At 40.4% G+C, this 13,139-nt stretch overlaps 1 protein-coding gene across 4 annotated transcripts in view; it reads right to left on the bottom strand.

Annotated features, from left to right (window-relative positions):
- Window positions 1–13,139, bottom strand: part of REEP3 (receptor accessory protein 3) — an 80,105-nt gene that overhangs the window by 54,360 nt on the left and 12,606 nt on the right. Inside the window, exon 1 of one of the 4 annotated variants that reach the window (XM_077821664.1) lies at window positions 5,124–5,233. The exons of the other annotated variants lie outside the window; for them this stretch is intronic. Within the exon in view, the coding sequence (XP_077677790.1) occupies window positions 5,124–5,158 (35 nt within the window). The 5' untranslated portion in view covers window positions 5,159–5,233. Of the gene's footprint in view, window positions 1–5,123; window positions 5,234–13,139 lie in introns of those variants that run through there. 4 annotated transcript variants of the gene reach the window in all.

The following is a 13,139-nucleotide window of genomic DNA, read 5'->3' as shown; positions in this document are numbered from 1 at the left end:
CCCTGTCTTCAGCCCGCCACCTCTCCTCCTGGTCATTTTGTGCTTTCCTGCACTCTGACATTATTTGCCTCCACGCATTCCTCTGTGCTCTGTCAGTGTGGGAGGACAGCATGAGCTCGGAGAACATTTCATCTCGAGTGCGTTTTTTTTTCTTTCTAATCTTCACTAGCCTCTGGGAAGGAGAAGATCCTGTGATCATTGAAACACATGCAGCTGGTGGAGAAAAAAAAGGGACAGCGGTATTTAAGAAGACATTTTATAAAACAGTGGCTACACTCTTTCAGGGTAAACCTTGCTGTTAACATTACATACATAGCACATGTGCTTTCGTTAGAAGATCGCATTTTGCCCCCCCCACCGCGTGGCTACCCCCTCAACCCTCCTCGTGGCTAACAGCGGGGAACATTTCTGTTTAGCCACAGGCAAACACCCTAGCAGGAATGGGCTCCTCTGAGTGTCCCCTGAAGAAAAGCACTCTATTTCAACCAGGTGACCATGAATTATATCCCACTCTCCTGAGGATAACACACAGAGATAAAGAACGGATGTTGTTTGAACGCCAGCAAACATACACTGCAATGCTTTGTTGTACAATGATTCCCGAGTACGTGTTACTGGCCTGGAGTGGTAAAGTGTCCTACCATGAAGGATGCAATAAGGCTGCCCTCCACAGAAACCTTTTGCAAAGGCTTTGAGAGTACATCCAGGAGAACCGCGAATGCCAGGGCAAAGTAATCCTTTCACATACTTGCTTTTAAACCATGTATAGTATTTTAAAAGGTACACTCACCAGAGGTCCCTTCTCCGCCTGCCGGGTCCAGGAGGCAGCCTTGGGGGGATTCGGGGAGTACTGGCTCAAGGTCCATGGTGAGAAACAGTTCCTGGCTGTCGGGAAAACCGGTTTCTCCGCTTGCTTGCTGAGAGCTATCTTCTTCGTCCCCAAAACCTGCTTCCGTATTGCATCCATCTCCACTGAAGGAGTCAAACAACACGGCTGGGGTAGTGGTGGCTGAACCCCCTAAAATGGCATGCAGCTCGTCATAAAAGCAGCATGTTTGGGGCTCTGACCCGGAGCGGCCGTTCGCATCTCTGGTTTTCTGGTAGGCTTGCCTCAGCTCCTTCAGTTTCACACGGCACTGCTTCGGGTCCCTGTTATGGCCTCTGTCCTTCATGCCCTGGGAGATTTTGACAAAGGTTTTGGTCTTTCGAAAACTGGAATGGAATTCTGATAGCACGGATTCTTCTTCCCATACAGCTATCAGATCCCGTACCTCCCGTTCGGTCCATGCTGGAGCTCTTTTGCGATTCTGGGACTCCATCATGGTCACCTCTGCTGATGAGCTCTGCATGGTCACCTGCAGCTTGCCACGCTGGCCAAACAGGAAATAGATTCAAAAGTTTGCAGTTCTTTTCCTGTCTACCTGGCCAGTGCATCTGAGTTGAGAGTGCTGTCCAGAGCGGTCACAATGGAGCACTCTGGGATAGCTCCCGGAGGCCAATACCGTCGAATTGTGTCCATAGTACCCCAAATACGAGCCAGCAAGGCCAATTTAAGCGCTAATCCACTTGTCAGGGGTGGAGTAAGGAAATCAATTTTAAGAGCCCTTTAAGTCAAAATAAAGGGCTTCATCGTGTGGACGGGTGCAGGTTTACATTGATTTAACGCTGCTAAATTCGACCTAAAGTCCTAGTGTAGACCAGGGCTATATTAAGGACTCAATTACCTGCATGCCTATTACTTGTTCACTGATATATTGTGCCAAACACTCTTGACTTCTTACTTTAAATTTAACAGACTTAATTTCTGTATTACTCCATACTTAGATACTTACAGGGTAAACTCATGAATATTTAGTACATCTAGAGGTTTAATCAATTTTTCATAACTATCTTTGAGACAATTAGAATTGAGGGTATCCTATTTCCAATTACTATAGCATTACTTCTCCACTGAGAACAGAAACAGAACACTGCCTCTGTCAACTCCATCCATCTCCAATTTCAGGCTTAGTCTACACTAGAAAATTAAGTCATCTTAACTATGTCGCTCAGTATGTGAAAAAACACCCCTGAGAAGCGTAGTTAAGCTGATCTAACCCTCAGTGCAGACAACACTAGGTAGACAGAATTCTTCCCCTGACCTAGCTACCACCTCTTGGGAGGTGGATTACTTATGCTGATGGAAGATACCCTCCTCCATTGGCATAGATAATGTCTACACTGAAGCAATATAGCAGTGCATCTGCAATGATACCACAGTAGCATTTCAAGTGTAGAAAAGCCTTCAGAAATCATTGTTCTGATTTTACTGTTTGCTATATTTCTGTTAATCTCTACACGCATGAAAAGCGCACAGACACCAACTGCCTGAAATTGACTCACCCCAAATTAATCTGTTCTTGTGGATTATTCACCACTGCAAATTGTCACTGTTTGTGACATCACGGCAGCCATCTGTGATATCAGACAGATGACTGTAAATTAGAAATTAATAGTAGATCAGGTCAAAAATATATCTTATCATCCAGTTCCTGGTAATTAAGGTAACACAGCACACTCCCCACTTCCTGCAGAAGTACTCAAAAGGCTATGTTTATACTGCACACCTCATGGCACCATGCAGGGTATGTGCAGCTACAAGCCACAGTGAAAAGTGGGATGCATCCACGCTAACACGTAACTACACCTTAGTGAAAGGCTCCAGGAGGTGGAGGTAGCTGGGAAAGGCTTGGCAGTGGGGAACTACCAGTCTTTCACTAAGGTGGGGAAAGTCTCCAGCAGCAGGAAGGCAGCCAGTCACTACACTGCTAAAAACAGCAATGTCGACAGAGAAGGCGCTGCTTGGACAAGAGTCCTGCAAGGCACGTACCCACAGGGTTCAGGAGTGTCTTTAACCTACTCACGTAAGTAGTGCTTCACCCTCTATGCTGCTATTCATACCCATGCCAAGGGGGCGGGTAGTGTGTGTACGCTACACATTGACAAAAGGAGTGTGCAGTACAGATGTACCTGAAGTGATGGTCATAGTAAAAAAAATATGGCTTAGTAAAAAAAAGTGACCCTTTATTATAAATAAAGTTATAAAGAATGATGGACAGACTAACCAATGATTTTCAGGAAAAAGTTATGACAAACTGAACTGTAGCTTCAGTTTACATTTTGAATACTTTCAGCAATGAAGGCGGCTAGAAACAATTTATTTTTAAATATGAAAGCTGATGTTTATTATGACAACTTTTTTGCAGTGGGGTGGATAGGTTACTACCTCATGAAAGTGTGTTTGGGGGATGAGGAACGGAAAGAGGAAAACAACAGGGCTGACATCTAAGAAATGAAGATAAGGAATGTTTAAGTTGAGAAGAGATAGCAGGTGTCATGAGCAAGCAACTGCCACTCATCACAGCAAAGGCATGATGGTCACAGCAAAGGCAGGATGCTTGCACCAGGATCCTAACAGTGGGTGGTGTCAGATCAATGACAGCCAGCAGAACATGAACTTGAACATAGTTAAGACGTATAAATGAGGTACAAGGAATACATTTTTATTAAAAAAACACCTTATAGAAACAGAATTAGAGATTTTTGGATTAGATTGTAGTGAGAGAACATATTTTAAACTTGATTACCTAAATACCAGCACACAAGTAAGTAAAGTTTAGAGTTCACTTCACTCAGTCCCATACACTCCCCTAGAACAAATGGTTTTCAATCCCTTGGAAATTATTTTTTCATCCACTAAATTAGTTTTTCCAGCTTTTTAAGGTCATATAAAGGAATATTCAAGTGCTTTGTTGCTACAGTGATGGGCACCCAGAAAGCCCTAAAATAGACTTTAAATAGAACTCCCATCTCTCCCCGTGGCTGTACGTTTGAGAATTAAGAGTTCATCAGAATCACTTGATATCCATACACTCAATAGGTTACGTAGCCCTTTATTTTGCTGTTTCTATCTTGGGGGAAGTAAGGGGAGCCCAGAAACGAGTAACAAAGGGATTAAGATTCTGAAGATCCAATTGCAATATTTAACAGGTATGTCTATATCAGTATTGCCGAATACTGTGATTTTATGATGAGTTTCATATTGTTCTTGCAGCCCCAGCTTTTGGACTCAAATGATTATATGAGAACCTCAACTGTGAGGCTTCCTTAAAAGTTTCTAATCCTTGCAGTTGTAGAGAAAACTAAAGCTTCAAAAACCATCACCCACATGTACACTAAAGGCTCAGAAATCAGAAGACAAGTAAAGAGAACCTTTTTTTAAATTTATTTTTAAGTCATGATTTGAGGACATGACTCATGACTTTTTACCACATATTCACTACTGTTATTCAATATATTACTTTAACACAGAAATACAGCAACTATTATTTTGCACTGGTAAACTGAATCTAGCATGTTCAGTTGTAAGATGTTGCTACGTTCCAACTATACCACTGATGACTTTGAATGGAACTCTGACATACCCTGGTTAAGACTGGGGGGGGGGGGGGGGTGGAGAGAGAGAGAGAGAGAGAGAGAGAGAACGGGACACACCCCTTTTCCCCCTTGAAGGCTAAAGAATTAAAAAATTTAAAATGTTCCTCATTATACGGGTGCTATTTAACTTTTGACAGTAAGACAGCTTTAAATACTCATCCCTCATTTGTACTCTAAGCAGCAATTATCCATCCATCCTCCTGAGGAAAACAATCCTTTTGTTATTTAAAAGGCCACGGGGTACTGACTCACCCTTTCCTTTTTCTTGGGTATATTTTTCCAAAGTTATATTATTCTCAAAACAGACACAACATAGTCACTATTATGCTAATCATTCTGTAACATGGAAGAGTTTCTTAACTTCTGAATCTTTTTGTGAATAATGTTAAAATATCCGTTAGGAAAAAGTTAAAGTTACACTGTTATGTGCTTGAATGTCAAGTGGTGGCAGTTACCTATGTAACCTATCCCAGGGCATTATGCATTTAAGTTATGATTAGCTGTTAATCATACAACATTATTGTAATATAATACACCAGAGTGGGCAGAGCTAACCTTCATATTTTTCCATGTGGCAGCTGTAGGCCTAAGGTTAGATACTGATGTTTTCATTAAGCTTATTTACCAGAGGCAAGCTTTGTTTATACCTGGGCTCCTGTTGGTCTAACTTCAGCACTAGCATGTGAACTACTTCAGAAAAGGGAATTCCATTCCTTATGGCCAAGGAAGTCACACTTGACTGGCAGTACCTAGAGACTAAAAACAAGTTTGCATGCACTGTTGCACAGGCGTTGGTTCCAAGATATTAGAGAGATGAGGTAATATCTTTTATTACAGCATCTGTTAATGAGAGAGACAAACTTTGAGCTTACACAAAGCTCTGCTTCAGGTCTGTTTAAGTTGCAAAGCTTGTCTCTCTCACCAAAAGAAGTTAGTCTCTCTCTCACACACACACCACACACAAAATTACCTCACCCACCTTGTCTCTAAAAACATGGTTGACCACCTAAGGAATTATGTAAACCGCTATGGGTTTTCAGAAGTGGATTTCTTTCCACAACACATTTCACAACTGAAGGGAAGCATAGCATAAATTTGATCTCATTGTATCCTCATTTACACAAATACATCAACTTTCTAGGATTTGTATTAACCTCAAGTACTTGTGTTACAGAAACGTAACACCTAAAACTTTACATGTCTTGGATAATGGAACCTACGTGAATAGGAAATGAGAAACTTAACACCGAAGATGGGAATATAAATCCCCAGAACCCCAAAACTGTGAGCTACAGAAATTTTCATGTGAAACTTGTAACTTCTTAGGACAGTAGTGTATGTGTATGTGTGTATATATATATATACACACACACACACACACATACATATATACACACACACATATATACACACACACCCACCCCATACTTCTGTGTGTCTAAATAGTCATTAGATGTTACAAGTAGCATCAGTTAATCAAGAAAACATTTTCAAAACTAAGGGAAACGTGTGAAAATTCAATTTACAGTAAATTTTCTTGGTGACATGTTTAAATGTTACTCCTGGTGTCACAGAACTAAACAAGAATTTCCTTCTACAGACTGTTTTCCCATAGATTCCTTTGAGGCTTGGCTATGAAAGTTACATAAGGAGAAAAATATGACAATTAACAGCCAGAACAAATACCAGAGAGTGAATGGGAAGGAAAGTAGGGTGCATTTTTCCCTATCTACTCTTTGCTTCCAAAGCCAGGATTTCTATTACAACAGCTACATTAGCAAAGGGAAGCAAAGCAAAAAGCATTATATTGGAACTCTTCACAGAAAGTTCTTCTGTCTTGGATTCTTGCACTTAAAAAAAAAAAATAAGTAAAATAGAAGTTAAGTAAAAGCAAGGGATACACATTTCTTTCCAAAAAACTTCAGCTCAGATGAAATTGTGACATCTGGACATGGGAGCAGATTGCTGATCTGAAGTTAGAAAACAAATGGGGAATGTTCAATATTAGTTAACACCTTTTCTGTGTCTATACTATTTTATTTGAGAGTTCTTCAGTCTTGTTCACAAAAGTCGTTCCCTCATTACTTTAACAAAATTGTAAAATGTTTCCTAATTTAAATGATTGCTACCTACTACATGTTTATGCTGAAAAACAAAGGCCCAGTGTTTGGTTTAATATTTTGCACTTCTGGAAGATATTTTCCAAAAATGTTACATTCAAATAGATCATGTACCCTGTACTTCCTTTGCTGGTTACATTCAAATCACATCTGCCATCAAAAGGCTACATTCTTAAAGGAATAAGGGCTATTTCTGTATCATTACAGCATACACCTATCACAGGGTGAATTTTCCAGTGGCAAATTGGAACCAAATTGTTTAGCATCACTACTACTGTAGCTAATAGTTTGCTACAACCCAAAGAAACACCTTTAAATTCAAAGATTATTAACAATCCCTTTGCAGTGTCTAATTCATGTTCTTTTCAATAGTCTTCAAAATCTGAAGTTTCTATAATGGCATGTTATTTTCATATAGTGAAAATTCTGGAATTTCATGACAAATTTCAGTTGTCTTTTAAAAGATCAAACAGCTTATCCACAGCAAACAGATAGCTTCCCTTTAAACATGAAACATATGGGAGAGGGACTGTTTGTTACAGATTCACATCTTTTAGAGACCTGTGTTTCTACGGACTTGCTCATCAGGGATTAAAAGCCATCCAGATCCAAAATGCACATGAGGTATTTGGAAACCAGGTTTGGCTTTGGACCCTTAAATTCCTGAAACGTATCTGTATTAACATATTAGTTGTTGGCTTCACATAAGATTACAAAAGGTAAATTACTGCACCACAGGCATGGAAGTGTTTATGAGCTTGAATACCTCAGTTAAGCATATTCTGGATAGCAGAACACGCATGAGTGCTGTTTTGTACTAGGAAAGGAGTACTTGTGGCACCTTAGAGACTAACCAATTTATTTGAGCATAAGCTTTCGTGAGCTACAGTTTATGCTCACGAAAGCTTATGCTCAAATAAACTGGTTAGTCTCTAAGGTGCCACAAGTACTCCTTTTCTTTTTGCGAATACAGACTAACACGGCTGTTACTCTGAAACCTGTCGTTTTGTACTGGGAACACCCTTTTATATCACAACACAATGCTTTTGTTATTCTTCCATCTGAAATGCGGGAGACACATGCATTTAAAAACAGTTTGTAATCTGGAATATATGCCAAGAGCATTAACTAAGAACATCATCCCCCACAGTATACCTTTAGCCATTCTCCATCTGGTCCAAGCATGCTTCAGCCCCTCAGTTTGCTATGGGTCAACTGCACTGAGCATGCTTCCAGCCCTATAGAGTTCCCTATGTAGCACCAGAGAGTATATAGGCAAAGCAGCAGCTATAAAATACCATTTGAACTAACGAAAGGTGTGCTGGGCTTCAGAGCATAAGACTAAATTCCAGCATCAGCTCTATTCCTGGGGGGATTTTGTATGACTGCATGCCTGCAGAAAACACATACCCTCCTGCAGAATTCCTGCGCTTCCCTGCAGAAAACAGCAGTGAAGCAAAGGGAAGCCATGGGGGAAGGGAGGAAGAAGGGAAGGAGGGTGAGGGGGGAACATAGTGTTGAACAACACATAGTGTTGTATGGAGAAACTGTTTTTATTCCTTAATGCTATCTGAAGCATTCTGGATCCATTTCAGGCTACAATGCTTTTGATAGTAACAGAGTGATGGGCAAGCGGGAGGCGGAGACAGTATTTTACACTTATTGCTTTGCACCCAAAAAATTGCACTGCACTCCGCAGAAAATAACCAATTTTTACAGATACAGAGGGCAAGTCACTGACAAGTACACTTAAGGTCACACGTTAGTGACAACTGTGAATACAATCCAAGTCTTTTGGCTCTTTCGCATTTTGTGTTCTCATCACTGGACCATATTATTGTTTCCCTTTAGAGCGTGCACCCTCAGTTCAAAAGATGTATTATGCTCCAGGCTTTGGAAATTCAAGGAGACAAACAAGAAAACCTTTCAGCATGCTTCCCAAAGGTTTAACACAACTCAACATTATAAATCATTTATTTGGTTCAGACAATGGAAGCTTCAAGCCAAAGTGGTTTGTACAAGATTCTCTTCAAAACATTTAAAACATATTATAATTTAAAACAAAACCAAGCAGCATTTCAAGTGTTACACGATGCTGGGTATTTTTATCATCACTAACAAAACTTTTATTCAAACATCAATTTCCCACATATTTTGTTTAAAACCAGTATTAAGAGTACTGTAGATGACAAAACTAGGAATAAGAAAAGGAGTACTTGTGGCACCTTAGAGACTAACCAATTTATTTGAGCATAAGCTTTCGTGAGCTACAGCATCCGATGAAGTGAGCTGTAGCTCACGAAAGCTTATGCTCAAATAAATTGGTTAGTCTCTAAGGTGCCACAAGTACTCCTTTTCTTTTTGCAAATACAGACTAACACGGCAGTTACTCTAAAAGTAGGAATGGAGTTGCAAGTCAGTGTGTCACCTCGGTTAAATGCAGACAAGTGCAAAATGTGTGTTAGGTGGGGACACGTTTTAAGCAGTGGACTGACACTAACATCATTCACCTCTACAGTGACTGGTCAATGTTCTAAGCGTCACAACCAGACTGAACCACATCTGAATCGTGGACAGAAGCTGAGACTTATCTACCCTCAGAGCCATTCAGGTGCCTCCAAAGTAATTTAACAGCTACCAGGTTTTTGTCAAACACATTTAAAACTGGACTGAGAAAAACGCTTATTTAAAAAAAACAAAAAAAAGACCATGTTGAGAACAATCCTACTTTGGAAGGTAATACACTACATGGCACAAACCATCTGTCACCAGCTTCTACACTTAAGTGGATTACCGGAAAAATTCCAATAGTGTCTCTGGGCAAAGGCAAAGCTATGTTTAACTACAGTATGAATTGTAGGTTTCAGAGTAACAGCCATGTTAGTCTGTATTTGCAAAAAGAAAAGGAGTACTTGTGGCACCTTAGAGACTAACCAATTTATTTGAGCATAAGCTTTCGTGAGCTACAGCTCACTTCATCGGATGCATACTGTGGAAAGTGTAGAAGATCTTTTTATACACACAAACCATGAAAAAAATGGGTGTTTACCACTACAAAAGGTTTTCTTTCAACTCCAGGGTTTAAAGGCTGCTGCACTTACCCATCCATCTCTTCCTTTAATATTCCAGGTTGGAGAAATAAATCGTGATTAAGGCTACGTTTTAGTCATGGGTATTTTTAGTACAAGTCATGGGCAGTAAACAAAATTTCACAGCCATGACCTATACATGACTTTTATTATATACCTCTAACTAAACCTTAGGCCAGGATCCACACTGGGGCTCAGTGCGTGGCCCAGGACCCCCGCTGGGGCTCGGGTAAGGCCTGGCAGGCTCCCTAGCCAGATCCAACTAGTATGTCTCTGCAGCTCCTAAGGGGAGGGGCGACCAGTGGGGTTCCGGGCACTGCTCCTGCCACAAGCACCGGCTCCGCAGCTCCCACTGGCTGCGAACCGCAGCGGTGGCACCTGCAGGTGGAGCCCCCTTGCCCCTCTACCTCAGAGCTGCAGGGACATGGCAGTGGGAGCTGCCTCCTCTCCCCTGTGAGGTAAGTGGAATCCATGACTTGTGTAACAGACACTCAGCCATAGTCATGATGAGTTCTAGTAATAAGTACAAGTGACAGGAAGACAAGAGAATCTTCAGTTCTAATATGGACCAATAAATTATCTTTTGACAATCCATCTGACCTTCTAACTCAATCAAACCAGTTGGCTAAGTTGTAAGTACAATATTACAGCTTCTTCTCAGTTAAAAAGTCCCATGTATGGGAGACCTTTCGTTTCTAAAGAGCATAATGCGGTAACTAGGGAAAAAAACAAGTCTGTTTTTCACAGGGTTTTTTTTTTTTAAATAAAGAGGACATCTACTTTTGTTTATGTAGGACACATCACATTATTATTATTAGTGCTAAACATGCTGCTACAAAATAGTCTCATCTCACCCATACCAGGCTGTAACTGACACCTAGCATATAGATAATTTAGTTTCAAGTTATGACAACATATTGTCTTCCAGTAACTGATATATACACAATTGCTAAGACCCTACAAGTGAGAAAGAATGCTTTGATTCAAACTTCAAGATCAGAGAAAAGTTTTTAAACAGCAGAAGTCACCAAAACATGTAGAAACAAATCCACTCAGTCCTACTTCTTGTTCAGCATGTGACTCAGATAATGAAAATGAACATTCGTCGGTCTGCACTGCTTTGGATCATTATCAAGCAGAACCCATTATTAGCATGGAAGCATGTGCTCTGGAATGGTGGCCAAAGCATGAAGAGGCATACGAATATTTAGCGCATCTGGCACGTTAATATCTTGCAATGCCAGCTACAATGCCATGCAAATGCCTGTTCTCACTTTCAGGTGACATCGTAAACAAGAAGCAGGCCGCATTATCTCCTGCAAATGTAAACAAACTTGTTTGTCTGAGCAATTGGCTGATCAAGAAATCAGACTCAGTGGACTTGTAGGCTCTAAAGTTCGACTGTTTTGTTTTTGAGTTCAGGGTTTTTTTTTGTTTTTTTCACACACACAATTCTACATTTGTAAAATCAACTTTCATGATACATAGATTTCAATACAGTACTTGTATGAGATGAATTGAAAAATGCTATTTATTTTTTCATTTTTCAAGTGCAAATATTTGTAATAAGATATAAAGCGAGCACTGTACACTTTGTATTCTGTGTTGTAACTGAAATCAATATATATTTGAAAATATAGAAAAACATCCAAAAATATTTAATAAATTTCAATTGGTATTCTACTGTTTAACAGTGATTAAAACTGGGATTAATCACAATTAATTTTTAATTACAATTAATTTGAATTAATCACGAGTTAACCATGACTAATTGACAGCTGTCATAAATATAAAGGGAAGGGTAAACCCCTTTGAAATCCCTCCTGGCCAGGGGAAAGCTCCTCTCACATGTAAAGGGTTAAGAAGCCAGAGGTAACCTCGCTGGCACCTGACCAAAATGACCAATGAGGAGACAAGATACTTTCAAAAGCTGGGAGGAGGGAGAGAAACAAAGGGTCTGTGTCTGTCTGTATGCTGGTCTTTGCCAGGGATAGAGTCTTAGAACTTTTAGTAAGTAATCTAGCTAGGGTATGTGTTAGATTATGATTTCTTTAAATGGCTGAGAAAAGAATTGTGCTGAATAGAATAACTATTTCTGTCTGTGTATCTTTTTTGTAACTTAAGGTTTTGCCTAGAGGGGTTCTCTATGTTTTTGAATCTAATTACCCTGTAAGATATCTACCATCCTGATTTTACAGGGGGGATTTCTTTATTTCTATTTACTTCTATTTTTTATTAAAAGTCTTCTTGTAAAAACTGAATGCTTTTTCATTGTTCCCAGATCCAAGGGTTTGGGTTTGTGGTCACCTATGCAAATTGGTGAGGCTTTTTATCCAACATTTCCCAGGAAAGGGGGGGGTGCAAGTGTTGGGAGGATTGTGCATTGTTCTTAAGATCCAAGGGTCTGGGTCTGTAGTCACCTAGGCAAATTGGTGAGGCTTTTTACCAAACCTTGTCCAGGAAGTGGAGTGCAGGGTTTTGGGAAGTATTTTGGGGGGAAAGACGCGTCCAAATAGCTCTTCCCCAGTAACCAGTATTAGTTTGGTGGTGGTAGCGGCCAGTCCAAGGACAACGGGTGGAATATTTTGTACCTTGGGGGAAGTTTTGACCTAAGCTGGTAAAGATAAGCTTAGGAGGTTTTTCATGCAGGTCCCCACATCTGTACCCTAGAGTTCAGAGTGGGGGAGGAACCTTGACATGGTGGCATAGTGGTGGGATTAACCTGAAATCATTTTGAGATCCAGTTGAGATTTTTTGAACTAGAAATACAGATTTTAAAAAGGAAATTTTTTTTTCCTTTGGAAAGGAAGTCCAGAAAGCAGCTGAAACTGAAAGCTGAAACTGTGGCCAAGCAGAGACAAAAGGGGATTATCTTTGTGAATTGCAGGTTTTCTTTGCCTGGAGGCAGGGTACTTAACTCCTGCAGGGAAATTCACAGTCTTCCAACCCAGAGTTTTTTTTTTTCTTTTCTTCCTAAAAGTAAATAGGGGGTGTGTGTTCTACCCATTTGCTTTTTCTTTGGGCTGGGTAAGCAGGTTTCCAAGTAGTTGGAGGTTTTTTGCTTTAATTTGGGCCCAGAGCAGAGACAAGGGAATTGTCTTTTTCTGTAGGCTGACAATCACTATCAGAGAATAGGTATTCTATTCCAGCACAGCAAAATTTTACAGCCAAGTTTTGTTTGTTTATTTCTAAACCTCGGGTGTAAAGTTAGTTAAAAACAGAGAGGTTAGAATGGCAAAATCCGCGGCTCGACTACAGCTCGAATTAGCCAAATTTCAGGCTGAGGAAAGACAAAGGGAACATGAAAGACAGATAGAACTCATGCGGCTGAAGAAGGAACAAGAAAGGGAGGCAGAACAACACCAAGCGGCTGCTCACAGGAGAGCTATGGAAGCGAGGGACAAAGAACTGGAGGAGAAGGAAAAAGAGAGGAAGTATGTGGAGGAGATGGAGA

Source organism: Eretmochelys imbricata, chromosome 7 (assembly GCF_965152235.1).
Source record: "Eretmochelys imbricata isolate rEreImb1 chromosome 7, rEreImb1.hap1, whole genome shotgun sequence".
NCBI classification, from domain to species: Eukaryota; Metazoa; Chordata; order Testudines; family Cheloniidae; genus Eretmochelys; species Eretmochelys imbricata.
Note: the sequence above shows the minus strand (reverse complement) of the source record. Positions and strands in the feature narration are given on the sequence as shown.